Consider the following 25,052-nt stretch of genomic DNA (forward strand, 5'->3'; position numbering starts at 1 on the left):
TGCAAGGTACCATGAATTCTCTTCAGTACCAGGAGATATTGGATGGAAACGTGATGCAGTCCGTCACACACCTGAGGCTTGGGAGACGTTGGACCTTTCAACAGGACAATGATCCCAAGCATACCTCCAAGTCCACTAGAGCATGGTTGCAGAGGAAAGGCTGGAACATTTTGGAGTGGCCATCGCAGTCACCAGACTTAAATCCGATTGAGAACCTCTGGTGGGACTTAAAGAAAGCAGTTGCAGTGCGCAAGCCTAAGAATGTGACTGAACTGGAGGCCTTTGCCCATGAAGAATGGGCGAAGATACCCGTAGATCGCTGCAAGACACTTGTGTCAAGCTATGCTTCACGTTTAAAAGCTGTTATAACTGTAAAAGGATGCTGTACTAAGTACTAAGATTGAATGTCACTTGGGGGTTGAATAAAACTGATAATGCTGTGAGCACAGAAAAGACATTTGTGGTTATTTCATTATAACTGTTATGTTATATTTGTCTGACCTACAAGTGCCTCTTTAATGTAAATGTAAGCAAGATGACTGAATGATCAAAAGCAATGTCAAACTGGCCAAAACACTCAATTTCAGTGGGGGTTGAATAATTTTGGTCACAACTGTATCTCCTAGATTGTAAGCTCTAACGAGCAGGGCCCTCTGTTTCCTCTTGTACCAAATTGTATTGTAACTGTTATGTCTACCTTCATTTTGTAAAACGCTGTGCAAACTGTTGGCGCTATATAAATCCTGTATAATAATAATAATGATACAGTGTGCATTGGTTTGGTAATATTCTTGTTCCAGTTGAACTAACTGAGTGATGAAGGAGTGTAGTGACCAGGGGCGGACTGACTATTTGGAAACTCGGGCACTGCCCGAGGGCCCTGGGTCAGTAGGGGGCCCCATGAGATGCCCCTGGTACCTTTTTCATAGGCTTTTTTGAGTTTGGACAAGGACACAGGGGCCCCATGATCCCCTATTGCCCGGGTGCCCCATGAGTTGTCAGTCCGCCCCTGGTAGTGACCCACCACCACATGCCATGTAAGCTAATGAGAAACTCTGCTAGAGCTGTGTAGCTTGGAGGGTCATATTCTGTCACTTACCTTTAATAAGTCAGTGATCAGGTGTATCAGTAATCCTTAAAGGAAAAAACATTTTGTGTTCTGTGTGCTCACTGCTTATAACCCTAGGTCCACACTTATGCAGATTTTAGTGTGTTTTCCAGTTTTAAGAAATGCTGTTTAGTCCATTTAACATTATTTTCTATGGATATAGTTCACATCTGTGCATTTTGAGCCAGTGTGTTTTTTTGGAAAGGGTCAGGGACTTTTTTCCCACAGAGGATTGCGTTTTGCGTGTAATAAACTTCAATAGATCCACATCAAAAACCCAAGTGTTGCATTTTTGATGCATTTTGCGGTTTGCAGGGGATTGTTTTTGCTAAATCATGTAGTGCGACTTTGATGCAAATTTACACTCTCTGTCACTCAAGTAGCATCAAAGTAGCATCAATGTCTCACTACATGAATAGAACAGTTATAGTTTCCAATTAGCTAAAAAAAAAAAAGGTGAAACGCATCAAAAATGTGTGTTAAAAAATGCAAAATGCGGCAGTAAAACATATCAACCACAACCTACATAGTTATGAACCAAGCCTAAAAAAAAGAACCTTTGTATAAATCAGTATTTTATCAGATTGTGCTCCTAGAAGGCTTGGATTAATCATATTACCAATATGAAGCCCAGAACGCTACACATTTTTAAACCAGACTCTAATGCTAAAGTATTGCAAACCTCTGGCATCCATCTGAAACTTTTAGCTGAGCAATGTCTACAAGCAGATGAGATAATGCAAGCAAGCTGAAGCTTTATCCGTCACCAGGGTGTAAAGTTACTAACTATCCAAACATTTCTGTCTTCTCTGGATAGGATGTTTAAATCAGGGTGGCAGCACTGAGTGTAGCTAAACTGAAAAACAAATCCCCTCCCAATAAATCTAATTATTCACATATCTGAAATAAAATACATACCAAATAAAAATTGGTAATTGAAAAATTAAAATTCAACTGCTTAAAGTGATATTAAACTCTCAGTTTTTTTTAAACACTTTCAGCAGCTGATTTAATCACTTACTGAGTATGCAACTTCTTTATTTTTTAATTCTTGCCTATGTTACAGTTTAAGCTGGTGCCATGATTGCTGCACCAGGTTTCCTGTCTCAGTGTCTCTGTACACTGTGTGCATCAATAGAAACTGTAATCAAAGTTTGCAAGGTGCTTTTTTGCTCCCTGCCACTCTCTTTTGGGGTCCTTCCCTGGTGCCCCAGGCTCTTCGTCTTCTCAGTGTGCCACCATAGGAAGCACACAGGCTCAATCCCAAGCCAGCCTGTGTGCGTCTATGGATACACATAGCTCATTTCATCCCAACCCCTGCTCTCTGCTCACCGGATCTGATTGACAGCAGCTGGAGCCAATGGCCCCCACTGCTGCCTCTGTGAGCAGAGAAAGAAGAGAGAGCCACTACAGATGGGCACAGCACGGGATCAAGATAGCTCTCAGGTAAGTATAAGGAGCTGAGGGGGCCATACAATTAGTGGGACATTTTTTACCTTAATGCAGAGAATGTTTAATATAAATTAGTAGGCTATGATATAAAAGTGGTTCTTACAAGTAAGATCCTGAATTATGACTTTTGCCTAGAGCTACACATTACACTATACCAGATCTACCCGTACTTAATTGGCTGGTCTTCTCTTTACAACTTTCTCTGCCCTCTTGCAAGCCTGGCTTAGATGTCAAAAGCTTGCTTTGCTAGCCAGCCTTATATTATCTCATGATTAATTAATTAACAACCAAGCACCCCCATCCTTAATAGTATAAAACCAGAGCACCTTTATGGGATAGCATTTTACTAGGGGGAACGTTGCTATCTGTAACAAACTCACCTCTCCCGGATCTCTTTATCATAAATTCCTTTAACCTACTTGCCATTACTGAAACCTGGATTCATAATTCCAACACTGCTTCCTCTGCTTCCCTCACTCATGGTGGCCTTCTCTGGATTCACTCCCCCAGACCCAGTGGACGGAAGGAAGGTGGAGTAGGAATCCTCCTAGACCCACAGAGCACCTGTCAGGTACTTCACCTACCTCTCTCTCTGTCACTCCTTTTTTGAGGCACATTATAGTCGTCGTTTTTCTCTAAGAATTGCTATGATCTACCAGCCCCCTGGACCAGTATCAACCTTCCTTGATGACTTCTTTGCCTGGCTGCCCAACCTCCTCTCTTCTGAAATCCCAACAATCATTCTTGGTGACTTTAACATCCCTGTTAATGCCAATACCCCTGCTACTTCTAAACTTCTTAGTCTAGCCTCCTCTTTTGGCCTGAAGCACTGGATACAGGCTTATACTCACTCCGATGGCAACATCTTTGATGGCAAAGTTTGTATTGTCATATTTATGTACTCCGTACAACCTCTCCAACAATACTTTCCCTCCAACCACCTAGCAGTTACCCATAGAAACCTTAGCCACCTCAACTCTTCTCTACTCTGCTACTGAGCACCTCTATGACAAAATCTCATGCCTGTCCTGCCCCAATCAAACCACTTCTGCCTACAACAGCTCACTGTCATCCTCCCTAGACAAGCTCGTCCCCCTCACTACATACACAATAAGGCCCTGACCCCTACAACCTTGGCAAACAGATTACACCAGACGTCTCAAAAAACTTAGCCGCGCTCCTGAGCGTCTTTGGTATAAGACTAAGCCTCAGAAAGACTTCAAACAATATAAATCTGCCCTCCAGAAATACTATTCTTGCCTCCTCATGGCCAAGCAGGCTAATTTCATTACTCTCATTAGCACCTTCTCATCCAGTCCCCTTTAACTCTTCTCTACCTACAACTCTTTTCTTTGTTCTCCACTGCCTCCACCCACTAGCTCACTCACTGCCCAGGAGATCGCCAATCGCTTCAAAAAGAAGATTGATACAATTCATGAGGAGATATCCAACGTGCAGATACCTCCCCCACTTAACACTCCATGTCCATGGGTACAATCACTACTTCCCACGTTCAACCCCACTACTATAGTGAGGTTGCTAAATTTTTTTCTAACACCTACCTAACCACCTGCCCCCTGGACCCTATTCCATTGCAAATGCTACAGTCACCCTCCGGCTTTATCCTACACTCTCTAACTCACATCTTCAATCTCTCCCTGTCTTCTGGCATTTTCCCCAACTCTCTAAAACATGCACTAGTCACTACCATACCTAAAAAGCCCTCATTAGACCCCACTAATCTTAACAACCTACAACCCATCTCCTTATTCTCCTTTTCCTCCAAACTCCTTGAACACCTGGTCTACAACCAGCTGAGCAACCACCTCACTGAGAATAACCTTGTTGATACCCTTCAATCTGGATTTCGCCCTCAACACTCCATGGAAACCGCTCTCCTAAAAGTAAAAAACAATCTACTAACAGCAAAAACCAATGGGTTCTATTCTGTACCCATTGGACCTCTCTGCTTCCTTTTTACACAGTGGACCACTTTTTCTTCCTCAAAAACTCTGCTCCTTTGGTCTTCACGACTGTACTCTTCATTGGTTCTCATCCTACCTATCCCGCCGCATCTTCTGTGTCAGTTACAATTCTACTTCCTCTACTCTTTCTTTCCCCGTTGGGGTTCCCCAAGGTTCTGTTCTTGGACCCCAACTATTCTCAATCTACACCTCCTCCTGATTGTCTCTCATGGCTTTCAATACCATTTCTATGCTGATGACACATAAGTCTATCTTTCTACCTCTCACAACATCATTCTCCTCACGCATCACTAATCTTCTAACAGACATATCAGCCTGGATGTCACACCATTTCCTGAGAATTAATCTATCCAAAACCCAGCTCATAATATTTCCTCTCCTTTGTGCCCCTTCCCCTGACTTCTCTGTCAAAATCAACGGCTTAACCATCAATCCCCACAGGCCAGGGTTCTAGGTGTAATCCTGGATTCTGAACTATCCTTTCAGCCCCACATCCAATCACTGTTCAAAGCTTGCCACCTCAACCTCCGCAACATCTCCAAGATATGCCCCTTTCTAATCAATGACACCACAAAGCTTCTAACTCACTCCCTGGTCATCTCACGCCTTGACTACTGGCTTACCTTTGCATAGGCTATCCCCCCTTCAGTCCATCATGAATGCTGCTGCCAGACTCATCCACCTTATGAACTGTTCAGTGTCTGCCTCCCTTCTTTTCCAATCCCTCCACTGGCTCCTGCTCACTCAACAAATTAAATTCAAGATACTTACAACAACTTATAAAGCCATCCACAACTCAGACCCTAGTTACATCACTAAACTTGTCTCAAAATACGAACCAAATAATTCTCTTTGTTCCTCTCAAAACCTCCTGCTCTCTATCTCCCTTGTCGCCTCCTCCCATGCTCGTCTCCAGGACTTCTCCAGAGCTGCTCCCATCCTCTGGAACTCCCTTCCCCAATGTGTCCAACTATCTCCTACTCTGTCCACTTTTAGGTGATCCCTGAAAAAACTCATCTCTTCAGAGAGGCCTATCCTGCCCCCACCTAACAACTGTACTTATATTTTCTCCATCAGCCTATCCCCCACAGTTATTAACTTTTGTATCTCTTGACCCTCCCTCTTAGATTATAAGCTCTAACCAGCAGGGCCATTTGATCCCTCCTGTATTAATTTGTATTGTCATTGTACTGTCTGCCCTTAAGTTGTAAAGCGCTGCATAAACTGTTGGCGCTATATAAATCCTGTATAATAATAACAAATGTATAAAATGTTAGCCAACACATACCTACTGTGCTAATACCCACTGAATAAGGATCTAAAAATGTCCAACCAAAGTAAGAACAATTAGGGGTATATTTCTGTAAGAGAAAAAGTTGGTTAACCATGCCTGTCAATATAATGTACCTGCTTAAGAGTAGATATTATTTATTGTCGCTATACTTTTTGGAATTTTCTTTTTGGTATTGTGAGTAGGTGATCAGACTTTTAAGTGACTTATCAATAATGTTTTCAAACTGAAGTTCGAGGAATTGAAGGACATCTTGCAGTCTGCACCTGCTTTGCATTCCACCTAAGTTTATTTTAAGAATAATATATGGGTGCCAGAAGCAATCATTCCCTGCTGTCCTCCAATAACCTCATCCTGGATAGTCTGATTAAATGTCTGCTTTAATCCATGCTACTAGAAATCAAATCAGAGGCTTCACACTATTGACTGTTAACAATGTTTAAAGTGATTGAGGCTTTTTTTGAAAAAACTAATGCTAAAAGTCTATGTTCAGTTATGGTGGTCATTTGAAATATATCTAGGGCTCTCACAACTCTCATTTACTATCCCACTTTAATAACTCTGTACTGTGTGCACTATACATTCGCCGGCCACTTTATTAAGTGCACCTGGCTAGTACTGGGTTGGACCCCCTTTTGCCTTCAGAATTGCCTTAATTCTTTGTGGCATAGATTCAGCAAGGTGTTGGAAATCATTCCTCAGAGGTTTTGGTCCATATTGACATGATAGCATCACACAGTTGCTGTAGATTTGTCAATTGCACATCTATGAACCATTGATACAAGGCAGGATGGATCCATGCTTTCATGTTGTTTACGCCATATCTGACCCTACTATCTGAATGTCGCAACTGAAATCGAGACTCATAACACCAGGCGACGATTTTCCAATCTTCTATTGTCCAATTTTGGTGAGTCTGTGCAAATTGTAACCTCTGTTTCCTGTTCTTAGCTGACAGGACTGGTGCTCAGTGTGGTCTACTGCTGCTGTGGCCCATCTGCTTCAAGGCTTGACGTGTTGTGCATTCAGAGATAGTATTCTGCATACCTTGGTTGTAACATTTGTTTGAGTTACTGTTGCCTTTCTATCATCTGTAACCAGTCTGCCCATTCTATTCTGACCTCTGACATCAACAAGGCATTTTCTTCCACACAACTGCCACTCACTGGATATTTTCTCTTTTTTGGACCATTCTCTGTAAACCCTACAGATAGTTGTGCGTGAAAATCTCAGAAGATCAGCGGTTTTTGAAATATTCAGACCAGCCTGTCTGGCACCAACAGCCATGCCACATTCAAAGTCACCTAAATCCCCTTTCGTCCCCATTCTCATGCTCGATTTGAACTTCAGCAAGTCGTCTTCACATCTACATGCCTAAATGCATTGAGTTGCTGCGATGTGATTGGCTGATTATCAATGTGTGTTGTTTTCTTTTTTCCTTTAAATTAAATGAAAATTAACTTTGCAAAATGAACATGCTGTACTCCTTTACTAAATCATCCCCTTTGTCTCAAACTTTTCTATCCATTTCCATGTACCGGCATTAATTAGTGTTTTACTTAAAGTATATGTGAAATTCTATGTGCAAGATAATCTTTTATACATTATGGATTCATTAATAAATATCCTTTTAATTACCAATGGACATCAAGTAATATACTAGCTGAGAAATGTCCAAATAGTGTCTGGATTATGCTTTTAACTGGGTTATAGCGGCCCAGATGTTATTTGGTGTGGTTAGTTACTTTCTGCCTGTGGTGAAAGTGAGAATTTTGTCATGTCTTGGTTAGCTGTGAAATTACATTTCCATAATATACAGTTGTGTTCAAAATAATAGCAGTGTGTTGAAAGAAGTGAATAAAGCTCAAAATCCTTCTAATAGCTTTTATTTCCATACACACAAATGCATTGGGAACACTACACATTCTATTCCAAATCACAACATGAAGAAAAATATATCAAATTTGTGTTGTTCCTCTAAAAAAATTGAAGAAAAGTGAATATTAGACTGTTCAAAAAAATAGCAGTGTTTGTATTCTTCTTTACAAACTCAAACATTCACTATATAAACTGAAAAATGTTTGAAGATTTTGCTTTCCTTGAATCACTTAATGAATATTTAGTTGTATAAGCACTGTTTCTGAGAACTGCTGTACATCTGTGTTGCATGGAGTCAACCAACTTCTGGCACCTGTGAACAGGTATTCCAGCCCAGGATGATTGGACTACATTCCACAGTTCTTCTCTATTTCTTGGTTTTGCCTCAGAAACTGCATTTTTGATGTCACCCCACAAGTTTTCTATTGGATTAAGATCTGGGGATTGGGCTGGCCACTCCATAACGTCAATCTTGTTGGTCTGGAAGCAACATGTTGCACGTTTACTGATGTGTTCGGGGTCGTTGTCTTGTTGGAACACCCATTTCAAGGGCATTTCCTCTTCAGCATAAGGCAGCATGACCTCTTCAAGTATTCTGATGTATTCAAACTGATCCATGATCCCTGGTATGTGATAAATAGGCCCAACATCGTAGTGTGAGAAACATCCCCATATCATGATGCTTGCACAACCATGCTTCACTGTCTTCACAGTGTACTGTGGCTTGAATTTAGAGTTTGGGGGTCGTCTGACAAACTGTCTCCGGCCACTAGACCCAAAAAGAACAATCTTACTTTCATCAGTCCACAAAATGTTGTGCCATTTCTCTTTAGGCCAGTCAATGTGCTCTTTGGCAAATTGTAACCTCTTCAGCACGTCTTTTTTTCAACAGTGGGACTTTGCGGGGGCTTCTTGCAGATAGCTTGGCTTCACATAGGCGTCTTCTAATTGTAACAGTGCTCACAGGGAACTTTAGACCTTCTTTGATATTCCTGGAGCTGATTGTTGGCCGAGTCCTTGCCATTTTGGCTATTCTTCTATCCATTCGAATGGTAGCTTTTCGCTTTCTTCCACGTCTTTCAGGTTTTGGTTGCCATTTTAAAGCATTTGCGATCATTTTAGCTGAGCAGCCTATCATTTTCTGCACTTCTTTATATGTTTTCCCCTCTCCAATCAACTTTTTAATCAAGGTACGCTGTTCTTCTGAACAATGTCTGGAACGACCCATTTAAATCAGAATTTCAGAGAAAAATTCACTGTAACCAGCATGTAGAACATTTGCTGCCTTCCTTCCTTAAATAAGGGCAATAATTGCCACCTGTTTTTCAAAGAATGAATGACCTCACTAATAGAACTCCACACTGCTATTATTTTGAACATGCCCCTTTCAATTAGTGATTCAATTACACAGAATCAGCAGCATGCATGTCATGACTGTTGGATCTGTTGGATTTCTATTACTCTACTACACCTGCTAGTAAATGATTTGCCATAAAGAAATATAATTTCTACCAAAAACAGTGATTGATCAGGTTAGTGATGTCTGACTGCTATTATTTTGAACACAACTGTATAATCATTTCTATCTATTTAATTTTCTTTCTTTTTTTTTTGTTGTAGTGGCAGGAACTGGTTAGAAAAGTTGGCATTATACAGTTTGGACTTTGAGTGGTTATGCAATGTTTTCAGCATGCCTCATACATTATTGTTCTGGGTCTCTGAAGCTCGTTTAATGCTTTTTTTAGTGACCTTTCATATGTTTTTATTTACAGATCTTTTATGCTATTATGCATCTTTAATACCTTTATTTCTTTTTATTTGAACACTGAAAAAATAGTTGAAATAACATGCTAAGCTACCTATGAATACAATAGAATGTACTTGTTTTTCCATTGTAATACATATGCTGAGGCAGTCATAAAATATATAATTGTATAGTGGAACTGTCATAAAACCATGAAATATTTGACCTTCCTTCAAGTAGTGCATACTGTAAACTGAACTGCAGGTACAGCACAGTCAACTCATGTCTCAGCTTCTAGTCAGATTTACACAAGAATGAAGTCTTCTCCTGGGGTGGCTGGTTCTCACAGACAATGTAAAGCAGTTTGGATATGAGGAGTTATTTTCTGAAACTAGAAAGTGCAAAATATGGTGCAGCTCTGCATAAAAACCAACCAGCTCCCAGATTTTATTGCCAAAGCTTAATTGAACAAGTTGAAATGAAGCTTGGCAAATGTGTGTGTTGACTTTTTAATTGTAGAACCCTAACTCAGTAGTACCTCCAGTCAGCAGATCCCCAGCTCATTAGTACCTCTGTTTAGCAGATTCCCCAGCTCATTGATACCCTCATTCAGCAGATCCCCAGCTTATTAGCACCCTTGTTCAGCAGGTCAGCTGCTTAGTAATACTCCCAGTTCTGCTGATCCTCCACTCAGTAGTAACCCCCAGCTCTGCTGATCCCACATTCAGTAGTAACCTCCAGCTCTGATCCTCTGGTTTGCTGTTTCTGCTTTCTCAGATCCCCATTCACCTCCTGCTATTTTGCTCTCATGCTGCGCAACATGTGTGAAATTGCTAGTTTATCCTGCTTCAGTCCCCCAGCTCTGCTGATCCCCCATTCAGTAGTAACCTCCAGTTCTGATCCTCTGGTTTGATGTTTCTGCTCTCTCTGATCCCCACTCACCTCCTGCTATTTTGCTCTCATGCTGCACAACATGTGTGAAATTGCTAGTTTATCCTGCTTCAGTCCCCCAGCTCTGCTGATCCCCCATTCAGTAGTAACCTACAGCTCTGATCCTCTGGTTTGATGTTTCTGCTCTCTCTGATCCCCACTCACCTCCTGCTATTTTGCTCTCATGCTGCACAACATGTGTGAAATTGCTAGTTTATCCTGCTTCAGTCCCCCAGCTCTGCTGATCCTCTGCTGCTCATTCCTCTCTTTCCAGGTCCCCACTCACCTTCTACTATTGCATTCCCATGCAGCACACCATGTGTGCTGGTCTGGACCCTGCTCACCTTCCTGCTGCTACACATTGCGCACCAGATGTGATGTTTGCAGCAGACACTCCCAGAATATATGCACCTACACTGGTTGTGACTGCTCCTGATGTCTTTCTGAGAGCCAGCTGATTTCTTACAATAGCAGAAACATTCTAAAATCTCAAGGAAAGCTTTCCCAGACCACAAAGGGAGGAGAGGAGAGGAGGGGAGGGGAGGGGGGTGGTTAGTGGTAACATGCCTATGATTTGTAATGGGATGTCTAAAACGTTTATCTAAGTATTATGGTCAGGTGTCAGGTGCTAAAGCTGAATAAAAGCCTCTCAAAAGCTGCAGGTACTGCAAGTGAGCTTTGTCATAGACTTCTATGGAGGCTTTGGAGAAGCTTCGAAGCACCATTAAAGCGACATGGGGTATAACTTTTGAAGCAAAAGCAACGTGTAAACAGGACTTTAAGCTAACCATTTTTTTTTAGTAACAGGGACTTTGAATGGCATTCAGAGTGCTTTAAAAAAGCTTGTCCGAAGCCACATTTTGAAGCATGTGTAAACAAGCCCTAAAAGTCAACTGCTGCAAAGAGATTTGAATTGTGGCTTTTCTTTTTTTTTTTTTATTTATTTATCCATGGTCTGATTGATAATGTGCAGCCCCTTTCCTTTTTTCATCCCACAGCCTGGTTAAAAAAGGAATTCTAATGATAGAGAGAAAAATCTAGAAGCTTCCATTCCTGGCCTTTCCCTCTGAAAGTGTCAGTAGCTTGGTTGTCATACAAATTTATTAGCTTTAACACTTGATGAAGTGCAGATCAGGAGTTCTCATTTCAGTCTGACTTCACTTGCTGCTTACTTACATACTTTGGATTAGAAAAATATTGAAGCCAGAAGCAGTCTGTTCATGGGTAGAAAGAAGTGAGCAATGACAGCCCCTTATTTCTTCGATTAAAAGTGCACTCTGGTCAACATTGAAAATGAATCGTTTGGGAAAAACAGACAGACTGGTTGTACGCAAGTCGATTGATAGATCTACCTGAACAACATGGAAGCAATCAAAGATCCTCAGGATGCACCTCCCCTTTATAAAAAAAAATCTATCAATTTATTATGACATCGTCGATGAAATCTTCACACTGATGACATCATCATATTGATAGCATTTATGCTGACATCATCACATCGGTGACCTCACATCAATGACATTGATGATGACATCTTCACATTAATTATATCGCTGATGACATCATCACATTGATTACACCACCACTTTGATGGCATCACTAATGATATCATCACATTGATGACATTGTTGATAACATCATCACATTAATGACAACTTCAATGACTACATCACATCAATATTGTTGATGACAGCATCATATCAATGACATCATCACCTCAATGACTTAGTTGATGACATAATCGCATCGATGACATCACATTGATGACTTCTTTGATGACAGCATCACATCGATGACATTGTTGATTACATCATCGCATCAATGACATCATGGATTACATAATCAGCGATGACATCATCGATGACAATAAAAAGGCAGCATGAGGAACACTTAGCATGTCAGTAGTATTCTCTGCCCCCTTTGCATCACTTCACATCACCCCCCACAGTAGTGTCCTTTGCCCCCCCTCACAATAGTGTACTTTTTCCCCCTTCACATCACCCCCACAGTAGTATCCTCTGCCCTCCCTCTCAATAGTGTACTTTTTTCCCCCTTCACATAATTTTCCTCACAGTAATGTACTCTCCCCCCCCCCCACACACCTCCACAGTAGTGCCCTCGACCCCTCTTCACATCATCCCCCACAGTATTGTCTTCTGCCCCCTTTCATATCATCCTCCCCACAATAATGTACTCAGCCCCCCTTCACATCACCCCACCCCCACAGTAGAGTCCTCTTCCCACCTTCACAACATCCCCCCACAGTAAAGTTCTCAGCACCCCACAGTAGTATCCTCTGCCCTCCCTCAGTAGTGTCCTCTGCCCCCCCCCTGCAGTGTCCTCTGCCCCTTTCACATCACCCCGCCCCCCCACAATAGTGTCCTCTGCTCACCTTCACATCATCCCTCACTAGTAAAGTTCTCAGCCCCCCACAGTAGAATCCTCTGCCCCCCTCTCCCCCTCAGTGTCCTCTATCTCGTTCACATCAACCCCCCTCCCCTCTACACACAAACATACAGCAGTGTCCTAGCTCCACTCTCCTACAGGTGTACAGCAGAGCGGGAGCTGCCAGAGTTAACTTTATCAAATTATCCAGCTGTTGATTGATTGCTAGGACTACCTAGTGTCCTAGCAACCAATCATCTGCTGGTTAAATTGAAAGATTAACTGGGACAACTGCCACTCCCTCAGTCCAGAACTGTACTGCCTTCCTCTCTCCTGTGAATATGAGAACAGCGGAGGCTGAGGGGAAGGACCTGCAAAGCAGAAATGTGGTTGCAATCTACTCATTGCCTGCCTGCAATCAATGGGTAGATCATGATCGATGGGTTGTCGACCCCTACTATAATCTAAACCAGTGGTCTGCAAAATGCAGACTAAATATGCTTGTCTGTATCTGGCCCCTGGGTTATTGTTTCTCTTACTAATAAAAGGTGCTGAACCGCTCAATGACACCAATAAGGCACTATTCCTACCAGTGACATCAACTATGGGGCTCTAGTCCTTCCACTGAATCACACAATGGGGCATAATTCCTCCTACTATTATAAATAATTGCACACTATTATTCTCACACCAATGATGGGGCCCTATTCTTCCTTGTACTGACCACATGCATTATGTATTTTTTTACTGCCACTGACTACCCAGCCTGAGATATGGTCTACTCCCATTGATGCTATTCTCACTTGCCACGGTCCCTAAAGTCTGAAGGACAGTAAACTGTACCTTTGTCTAGAAAAATCTAGAAAACGTTTCAAAGGGCCGGTTTACTGTCCTTTCAAACATTGTGACCAGTGGGGGTAAAGAATGTCCCAGACCCAGCATCAGTGAAAATAAACATGGGGTACTCTTCCTCCCATTAATACCCATCATTGGTAATAATGGGAGGAATAATGCCCCATCATTGGTATCAGTTTAAGAAATAGTGCCCCATTGTTTGTGTCAGTGGGAGGAATGGTACCTCATATCATTGGGAGGAATAGTGCCCCAAGGGCCGGATAAAGGCTAGCAAAGGGCCACAGTTGCCCCTCGGGCTACAGTTTGGAGACCCCTGGTCTAAACAATATGTAGGGCTCAGCCTTTCCCTGTTGAAGTGCACTTTACCAGGTCTGTTAGAGCTTTATAGGTTCTTCAGCATCAGGCATCTGTTTCTCAGATTTGCAAGGCTGCCACCTTGCCTTCTGTTCATACGTTTGTTAAGTTGGATGTTCAGGCCTCCTCTTACACTAGTTTTGGGTGTTTGGTGGTACATGCTGCTATCTGAGTCTGTCGAGTCTTCTTGACCCTTTGTTACATGGGTCTGTTGGTGTTTATTTGCCGTATTGCCCACCACTCAGTTGGACTGCTTTTGGACATTTCATGGTTTATAACTAAAGTAAATAAAAATTTTGACTTACCGGTAAAATCAATTTCTTGGAGTACAGGACACAGGTTCCTTTCCTCTGTTTCCATTAGCTCCCTATTGTTTGCTACAAAACTGAGGCTTGCTTGGAGTGGGAGGGGTTATATAGTGGGCTCTCCCTGCAGTTTTCTTTTTTTGCCAGTGTCCAATTATCTGAAGGTACGTATAACTAATGGATTAAGATTAAAGATCTTTTGTCCTGTATTGCACCCCAAGAAACGGATGTTACTGGTAAGTCCAAAATCCTATTATTTGTTTTAATATGATCTTAGTTGCTTTTTGTGAATTTTGAAAACTATAACTCAGCCATAACATCCAAATACTGTTAAACTGTTCCACTTGTTTTAATTACATTGCAGATATTTTCCCATTGTGTTATTCTGGCTGATGTTTCCATCCTTATTACTTTTAACTTTACTGCAAGATCTTTAGAACAAAAGGTGATTAGTTTGCTGCCAGAATCCTCTGATTGGTTGCTTAATAAGCCTTTTCAGGGTAGTGATGCAACTTTCCAAAGTTCTTTTCAAACTTCTGAAGATGGCTGAAGTAAGCTGGAATACCCCCAAGGAAGTGCAAACTGAAGACAGAATACAAAAACTGTGTGCCAAGCGCTGTTAGAAAAAACTTTTGTTAAAAGCCAAACTTATTGCAAGAAAAGTACATTATCTCATGATATCAGTTATATGTCCTTCATATGCTGTATGTCCTTAATTACTTTTATAGTTGCATATTTGGGTTTTGCACTTATAATTATGAAAATGGCTGTCATTTGATGGGAATATACTGAAAAACATGGCTTTTGAATATTTGCTTCATTTGTTACTTCACCTCCCTGAGACTGTGATTGGGAAGTGAAGGTGCAGCATGACATTGAAAACATTATCCCTCTGTTTTCCTGTAAATTCATTTAGTCTTAGACTGCAATTGCTGTGGAAAGCAATGGAGCATTGATTGGTTCAAAGTGCTGATCTTCCCTTCCCCTGCTGTTAGAGGGTGTGGTGTTAACATTTGCCTATGGTTCAGTAGAAAAAAAGAGAATGCAAAAAGTGCCCATGTTGTTTTGTTTCTTTTTTCAATTATGAAAGCTTCATTGTTGAAGGAATAAAGCTGACCACAGATGCTACAATGTGATTAATTTGTACAATCAGGGTTTACTTGATTGGATATAAATTTAATTGATTGCTCAGGTAGGCCCCCACATTACATATTTGTTGGCAAGTCTAAAGTAGATTGTACCCATATCACATCAAATTTGAGAACATTGGGTTTTTTTTGGTTCAATAATTTTCTTGAAGTTTCCAAGAATACAATTGTATAGTATTGGTACTTTTTGCTCACAAAACAACATAGAAACTGTACCCTACAGTCAGCTTTTACATAACATTTGGTTTCCCGAAACTGGGGTATGAATCATCCTGAAGTCATTTGGAAATTGTGTATCAGATTATTAGATTTTGGTGGCACAGCAAAGAAATATTTTTAATATGGTCTGATATAATTCATGCTGGTAATGTGTGAATAAAAGTAAATGCAAAGGTAAACTTATTTGCTACATAGTTGAAGCAGCACATATTTATATGGCATCACATCTACTGTTCATACTGCTGAATTTACAATTTTTTTTTTTGTAATTTTGTAGATTTATGACTGATGCAGCTCGACGAGAACAAGAAACCTTAAAGAAGAAAATCCAGCCCAAGCTCTCACTGACATTGTCAAATTCTGTATCCCGAGGAAATGTGTCCACACCTCCACGTCATGGGAGCGGCAGCCTCACCCCACCAGTCACCCCACCCATCACTCCATCTTCATCATTCCGCAGCAGCACCCCTACAGGTAAGGGGTCTTTAGTATACTTCATCTGCCTTAAATCTCCTAAAAAAGGAGTGTCCACATGTAGAGATCATATTACTGCTTTTGAATGCTACAAAACCTCTTTTAAAGGAACACATAGTTAATGTGGACACATTTTGTAACTTTATTATTATTAGGATTAAAATAAAACTTTAAAAATACGCTCCAGTTTGCTCCAGAATCTGTATCATTGGTGAGAGACAACAGAAGTGGACCTCCTGGTTGCCAGTTTCAACAACAAACTAGACAGGTTTGTTTCCAGGTCCAAGGATCATCTAGCGAAAGCTGTGGATGCTTTGGTGTTTCCATGGGATCGGTAATCCCTGATCTATGCCTTTCATCCCCTAAAACATCTGCCTTATCTGCTTTGCAGGATCTAGCTGGAGGGCATTCTGATGATCCTTATTGCGTTAGGCTGGCCCAGATGTATGTGGTACACTGACCCCATAAGACTCCTAATAGAAACTCTGTGGGCTGTATCAGATCGTCAGCATTATCTGTCCCAAAGAATGATTTGACATCCAGCTTCAGAGTTGCTGCCTCTAGCACTATGGCAGTCGAAGGTTCTGAGGGACAGGAGCATCTCTGAGTCTGTGGTTCCTTTGATGCTTAAAGCTAGGAAATCTACTTCTTGCATAGTCTGTCATTGAACATGGAAGGCATAATTTACATGGTGTGAGTCTCAAGGCTCTCATCCTAGGAGTGGGACTAATCCTCTCCTTCCTACAGCTAGGTCTGGGCCAGCGTCTGTCTCTAAGCACTATAAAGGGTCAGGGTTTTTCTCTTTTTATTCTGTTTCAAAAATTGTTGGCCTCTCACTCTCTTGTGAAAATTTTTGGACAGGGTTTTCCCATGTTGCTTTTTTTTTCCATTCCCATGACTCTGTGAAATCTGAATCTGGCTCTCTATGTGCTTCAGAAATTGCCTTTTGAATCCATTAGTGACATTCCTCTCTCTGCACTCACCTACAAGGTGATGTTTCTTGTGCCCATTACCTCTGCCAGGTGAGTTTCTGAGCTAGTGGCTTTATCCTGCAAGGAACCTTTTCTGGTTCTGCACAGGGACAAGGTGGTTTTGAAGCCCAGGACTTCTTTATTTGACTTTCATCTCAACCAGCAAATTGTTCTTGTGTCCCTAGGTCTGACTTCAGTTCACCAAAATAAAATTTGCTTCCATTGTCTGGATGACATTTGGACTGTGAGAGTCTATCTCTTTTTGGAAGACTTATTCCCTTTTTTGTATCCATAAGCATGCAGTGATTTCTCATTCCACCATCTCTAGGTGGCTTAGGAAGATCATCATCCAAGCTCATGGACTCAAGGATCAGGTTCCATCCATTTCTGTCAAGGCACAATTTAATAGAGCATTCCCTTGGCTTATCAGCATCAAGCAACTTTTTCTCAGATTTTCAAGACTGCTAACTGGTCTTCTGTTCACACATTCACAAGTTCTACCAGGTGGACATTGTGGCCTCATCTGAAGCCATCTTCAGGCTTAAGGTTCTTCAGAAGACCCTTTGAACTGCGTCCATTCCTTAATTCTCTATTATTTTATTGGGTCTTATAGCATTTGTTAGGGCTTGCTTGCTGTGTTGATCACTCCTCATTTAGGCTTATTTTGAATGTACTGAAGGTTAAAGACTTCCTGTGTCTCTCAATGGGTGAGATAAATAAATTCTAATCCTAAAAACCCATAAAATATTTTTCTTGATGTCTATCAAGGGGTCAGGTGCCACTCCTCTGTGTTTATGACCATGCTGTCTGATTTGCTACAGTCAAGGCATGCTGGTAACGGGAGGGCTTATCCTGGGCTGGCTCCTGTAGGTGGAAGTATAGCCCAAAAGACTTCTTGTGTCCCTCTGTGGGCTCCAAGAAAACAATTTTATGGTAAGTACAATATCACTTACACTTAGGGACATATTTATAAAGCAGTGAATCTGACCTTCAACACACATTCACTGCAGGTGAATATAGCAGGCATTTGTGTTTAAATGACAGTGATTGCTTCACCACCATTGAATGTTTGGTGAAAGAAAAAATTACTGCTTTTTAATTATGCTCTTTAGTGCAATATCATATTGGATACAGTGTCTAATACAGGGAATGTACTAGGAGGTTATCATGTACTGCTACCACCTTGTGTCATGGAACTGCTTTTGTTTTTTTACCTACAAAAGTCCCCGTTGAGTATTTCTTTGTTATATTATACATCTCAGCTCTTGCTGTGAGGCTACTACTTTCAGGCTTACAAAGGAGGCAGATGGTTCTATAATTAATGTTTGTTAGTACAGTCTTTTATGAGCCAGTTTGGATTTGTCCGTACCAGACCCGCCTTTAATAAATTGAACCACCTTGCAGTGCCCCTTCCAGGTCTGTAGTTGGTGGTGTGAGTGGAATAATTGAACAAGCATGGACCAGACATGCTAAGCCCCAAGGATCGGAAAGTCTTATCCCACATCTTTGCCTGGAGACACCGCACTGCAGTCTCGCCTTTTCATATCTTACTTTGGACGTCATAAATTCATCTTTTTGGCCTTGAAAGAATCACTCCAAGTTATACACATTTGGGGTCCTGGCAGCTTTTTTTATGCTCCAAGGGCAGTATATAATGACTTTTTTATTCCAATGTAAACATTCCCTTTCCTGCGGAATGATTAAACCGTAGAAATTGTTAATCAACCATAGAAATCTTAGGAGCACCCAAAGCAATAATGGATAATGTGCACACATTTTATGACAGGACCCTCACTGAATAGTTTTATCAGTTTAAGCAGCATATTAAGGAAAATGTTATATGTATCAGCACTGCTGCCAGCATGGGGTTCACTACTGTGTGCAGGAATAAATGAAGGCCATGCAAGAAGTCAAATCAAACCTTAAAACCTGGGGAGTGTACTTTGGAATTATAACAAAACCCTTGTTCTCCGATTGGTTCATTCCTTGACAGTTTCCAGCAGTTTTCACAAACAAGATTAGTACAAATGCTTAGGAGCAAATTATTTTCCAATAAGAGATTTTGGATAATTTATTAGTAATATTAGGAAACTGCCATAAGTTAGGCGATAATCAGCAACAATTCACATTTTCAAGTAAAAATAATGTTTTCAGTTTTAATAGAGTAGTTATAAAGTTATGACAACACTTACATAGTTACATAGTCAGTCTGGCTGAAAAAAGACAAAAGTCCATCCAGTTCAATCATAAAAAAAAAAGTTATAATCCTATACCTACAAAACTTGTTTTGTTAATTCCAGCTGCGGCCAATCAGTTTTACATTTTGGATAGAGGAAAGATTACAGTATCTGATGAGTTTTTATGTTTGTTTCATCCCCACTGGCAACATTTTCCCTAATTTCCTGTGGCACCTTGACACAAGCTGACACCCTAGGTGTTGCCAGGACAGAAAATGACAGAACATTTGATCAAATTTGGTCATGGAAAGACTCATGGGGTACAGGTGTTGACTAGTCCTTGTAGCCGTGACACAACCTGGACTACCTGATGGCTTATCCTATTCTTATTATGCAGGCACCTACCTTGTTTCATATGTTACCTTGTCTTGTTCACCCCACCCCACCTCCCTCCGTTCTTTCATGTTCCCCCCCCCCCCCTTTCTTCCTCAGCCTCCCCTCCCTTTTCCAGCTCCCCCACTGCCTCATTATTCCCTTCTCCCCCTTCTCCATTGTCTTGTTGCCCCCTCTCTTGAGGTGTTGAGGAGTCATGATATATGTCCCCCTTTAGAGGTTGGGTCATTACACTCATTTCTCCTATATTGTATCTGTGTTTTATGTCCTTCCTTATTCTTGTACATGTTGTGTTCTTGTCTGGCTATTGTTGTATGCTGCCTATAATGACATTTTGGTGCTGTTGTAGCTATTGTACTTTCTTCATACTGGACCACTTAGTGCTATGTACCTTGTTCATGTACCTGGGAGACTTAAATAAAGTTCTTTGTTTAAAAAAAAAAAAGAAAAGAATATATTTTGTTCCATTCTTAAAATTATTATTATTATTATACAGGATTTATATAGCGCCAACAGTTTGCTCAGCACTTTACAATATAACGGGAGACAATACAGCAACAATACAGTTCAATACAAGAGGGAAAGGAGGGCCCTGCTCCTTGGAGCTTACAATCTAGGAGGGAGGGGCTAGTGGTACAGAAGGTAGTAACTGTGGTGGATGGACTGGTTGGAAGAGTAGAAGATTCCATTATTAGCTGAGGGCAGGATAGGCTTCCTTGAAGAGATAGGTTTTCAGAGATCGCCTAAAAGTGAGCAGAGTAGGCGATAGTCTGATAAATTGGGGTAGAGCGTTCCAGAGGATGGGGGAAGCTCTGGAAAAGTCGTGGAGACGAGCATGGGAGGAGGAGACAAAATATGACCAATCTTTAAACATAAATGGATAAAGTTTTCTGATACATACAGTAAAGAAGAGCTTTCAGATCAGCATTTATTTCAAATAAAAGTGTGATTTGGTCGAAGTTGTTATGCATGCAGATTTCCTTTCCGGAAATCCACTGATCAGCACGATAGTCAGCATCAGCACAGAGTAAAAACACTTTAAATGAAAAATAGGCTGCACTTTGCTAAACAGAAAATATTACTAGCATGGAAACTAAACTTAACCACTTGCCCTCCAGAGGATTTAGCCCCCTTCCTGACCAGGCCATTTTTTGCATTACGGAGCTGTGTGATTTTAACTGACAATTGCGCGGTCGTGCAACGCTGCACCCAAATTAAATTTATGTCCTTTTTTCCCACGAATAGAGCTTTCTTTCGGTTGTATTTGATCGCCTGTGCTGTTTTATTTTTATGCAATAAAAAAAGACCAACAAACAATATTTTTTACTTTTTGCTATTAAACATGTCCAGTAAAAATTTTTTAAAAAATCACATTTCATCATAAATTTAGGTCAAAATGTATTCTGCTACATGTCTTTGCTAAATAAAATCCCAATACATGTAAATTACGTGAAAGGTATATATACAAGAGTTGTTTATTTTTAATACTAGTAATGGCGGCGATCAGCAACTTATAGCGGGACTGCGGAGGGCATTCTGACACTGGGGGGGGGGAACTGACTAACTGCCACTGACATCCCAATGACACTAATACAATGATCAGTGCTAATAAAAAGCACTGACACTGTATTAATGGCAAATGGTGGTGTATATATACTGGGATTTTTCTCTTTATTTTTACTAGTAATGGCGGTGATCAGCAACTTATAGCGGGACTCCGGCGGGCATTCTGACACTGGGGGGAACTGACATCCCCAGTGACACCAATACAGTGATCAGTGCTAATAAAAAGGACTGACACTGTACTAATGGCACTGGGCTGAAAGGGGTTAATATGTGGGGTGATCAAAGGGTTAACTGTGTGCTGTTTTACTGTGTGTGTGTGCTTCACTGTAAGCACACTGCTATGTATGGCTCTGCTATGCAAAGCCATGCATAGCAGTATACAGGAGCTGACAGGGGAGAGAACTGTATTGTTTACTTACAGTTCTCTCCTTCCATCGCTAATGCTCCTCGATCACCAGGTGCTGGCGAGCAATCACAGCCGGGACCCGGTGATTGACAGCCGAGGCCGCGAATAGAGGCGCAGGTAAGGCGCACATGCAGTTCGCTACCCGGAAATGTGATATCACGTATATATATATGTGATTTTGCGCACCACCGCCTCCCTGTAGCAGTATATTCGCTATAGGGCGGTGGAAAAGTGGTTGTAAACCCTTACATATACCCAGTAATGTGACTGGTGTCAGGTGGTACACAGAGATGAAACAAATCTTCCAAACATAAGTTGTACCTGTTTATCTACATCTGTATGTATCCTACATCTATTCAAACTGCAGACTCTACACAGTATCTCTCAGCTCTGAAAAGCCCTTCCCATCACTTTTTTTACCTCTTGGTGTTAGGTAGTGACTCATGCTTAAAGCAGAGTAATGACGCAGCAGACAGAAATGACACTTAGTGCACACTATAGAGTGATATGCCTTGTTCATATTTCATGTCTGAGGTTTACAACTACTTTAAACCTAACATAACCTAACAATCTGGAGCTAATCATTTTCCCTGACCTTCCCTAATATACCTAAATCCATGGTTAAATCACCAGAACTATTAATTCCTTTCTTCTTGGGTGTTCTGAAAAAACAGAGTGAGTTAGGTGGTGTTCCCTGGGGTTTGTCAAGTTTGGGGATTTTCATGTAACTATCCATCAGCTATCCCACAAATCATTTCTATGGTGGTCAGTAATGGACTTGTCAATGGAAAGTGAGCAGACTCACCCAGGTTAAATCTGGGGATAACATCTTTGATTGGGCAGTTAGATGATCGGGGGCTCCCTTCAGTCCCATGTTTGCACGTGCTTTACATGCACAGCCTTTTCTGCAAGGCAGTGTACCACAACACATATTGTGTGTGTTGCAGAAAGCAGTAGCATAAATGCATTGGCAGCTACTATTGGGATGCCATTCCACATAATGGCACTGCAACTCGTATAGTACCATGCATATTAATGCACAAGTGCAAAACCAACATAAGAACCCCTGGTTTGGGAATCAAATCTGTATATTAGTATCCTTTAAAGCTGAACTCAAGGCTAAATAAATATTGTCTAAATACAGGAGGCATGTGTATTCCTAATCGTATGGACTTTGCCTCTGTGCAGGATTTTCATGTAGTAAAGACCAGTCATTGCTGCCTTCTTCCCCTTGTGCTGGGTGACTGGTCTTGTGTCCAATCCCCTCCTGTTTTTCTGCAGGGAGCCTGTAGTGGGCAGCCCTGCCAGGTCCCTTCCACAGCCCTACTGTCTGTCTGCACAGGCAATATTTAGTACAGTGGTGGGGTCACCATTGTTCTATACAGTGGTGACCCCGCCACTGTACTATACAGTGGTGGTGTCACTGCTACATTTACAAAGTAACATCTGGCTTTTAATAGGCTTTTGGTACACACAAAGCAGATATATACCATTTGTGACTATTGAGGAATCTATATAAACACAAGGATTTGTACCTAGAGTCCAACTTTAAAAACTATTTTTTCTTTTATTCACAAAAAAACCCCACAAATCATTTTGGAAATGAATGTAGTAAGGAGTTAATGCACATACACATATGTGACTTCATCAATGAATTCAGAAGAATGCAGATGACTGTTTCATTTGGCTTCTACTTCAGGGAAGAGTAAAACATGAGTTTTCACTTAGCCACTGTTGAAGAAGGTAATTTATGATGTGGTCTGGACGTAAGCAGCCCAGTGTCTGTCAGATCCATTACTAAGCTATCGAATTTTTGCCGCATAGAGAAGAGAATGCTAGCAATAAAGGAGGAGGCATATTTCCATCTACAGATTCATTTTCTATTTTTGCTCAGTAAAATTATTTGAGAATGCTTGTGTTTCCAGTAATTTATAATGTGTTGTACACGAGGACTCAAAAACCAGTTTGTTTTGGATACTGACTCTGGTTCTGTAATTTGTTCTCATCAGAGTACAAAAAAATGGGATCATGTAGTAAATAAAACCATGACAGACTGCTGTAGCTTCCACAGAGAACACGTTAAGGGGAATATATGAGAGCAGAAATACAGGAGCTACCATTACTGACTTTAAAGAAACGTGCTCTGGAGAAGAATAAAGAATATGTAAACCCAACATTTCATATTCCTGATATGTGCCTGCTGTACCATGTACCTGTATGAAAAAGTATCCTGTTCTGTTTGTATTGTTTCCGTTGTGTGAAATCCCTGGTGTTCCTGCCAGTCAATCTGCTTTCCTATTAAAAACTAACCACACTAGGCAGGAAAGCACAGCATGGTCAGTTTTCTAGCTGTAAATAATATAGTGCAGCGCTTAAAATTGGATCAAATGCAGCAAAAGACATCAAAAACAGCAAATTAAAAGTCAATCAAGTATCCACGGTGCTCTCTAGAATGGTGAAAATATCCAGAGCTTTACTGCATCAAATGATAGCAATGCGCACTCACCAGAAACGCATGGATTATGCGCATGTAGGAATAATCATCCTAGATGTTAGATCCGTCAAAGACCAGGTGGTGGGCATCCCTCTCACGGTTGGTCATCCAGAGCTCCAACTCAGGTCCAGAGATCCCCTTAAGGTCAGCCAGGCAATCCTCTATGGTGGTGATGATCCCTCCTCTAGATGGTACAGGCACCTTCTCTCATCCACTGACACCCGCGGGTGACCCACCGTGAGAGGGATGCCCACCACCTGGTCTTTGACGGATCTAACATCTAACAAGCTCTGGATATTTTCACCATTCTAGAGAGCACCGTGGATACTTGATTGACTTTTAATTTGCTGTTTTTGATGTCTTTTGCTGCATTTGATCCAATTTTAAGCGCTGCACTATATTATTTACGTTTATATTTGTATTTTAAAGGCATTGTGGTTACCTTAAGTGTTCTAGCTGCTATATTCATACAAGAGCGCTCACTACAATTTATTTTCAAGTTTTCTAGCTGTGCTGAGAATTTAGCCTGCTCTCCTCCAATGATCAGACTTGGGTTAACACGCTCCCCCCCACCCCCACCTTCCCTGCACAGCCATTCACTGGGAATATCAGTGTACTGCTATTTCTCCTCCCTGAACTCCTTATGCAGCTGGGAACAGAGGGTATGTGATCACTTTTAAAAAGGGGGGAAAAAGCTATTTAGAATGTTTATTATATGTATTCATAATTTTTTGCCTTTTATATATGTTTTAAACTGAACAGGTTGTTTTACAAGGTGAGGGCTTACATATATTTTTAAGCCCAATTGAACCCTCTTACTGTATTACAGTCAGGCTGCATATACAGTAATGAATAGGTGTCTTTGTTTTACCTAAGTGCTGAAGCAAGAGTTAAAAAAAAGAGACTGCAGGAGAGCC

General features: G+C 41.1%; 1 protein-coding gene across 1 annotated transcript in view; it reads left to right on the forward strand.

The window, feature by feature from the left end:
- Positions 1–25,052, forward strand: part of JAZF1 (JAZF zinc finger 1) — a 380,505-nt gene that overhangs the window by 275,154 nt on the left and 80,299 nt on the right. The window contains exon 3 of the mRNA XM_089669887.1: positions 15,932–16,128. Coding sequence (XP_089526013.1) covers positions 15,932–16,128 — 197 coding nt within the window. The remainder of the gene's footprint in view (positions 1–15,931; positions 16,129–25,052) is intronic.

The sequence above is a fragment of the Staurois parvus genome, unplaced genomic scaffold (genome assembly GCF_062004578.1).
Source record: "Staurois parvus isolate SC_StPar_1 unplaced genomic scaffold, SC_StPar_1.0 ptg000082l, whole genome shotgun sequence".
NCBI classification, from domain to species: domain Eukaryota; kingdom Metazoa; phylum Chordata; class Amphibia; order Anura; family Ranidae; genus Staurois; species Staurois parvus.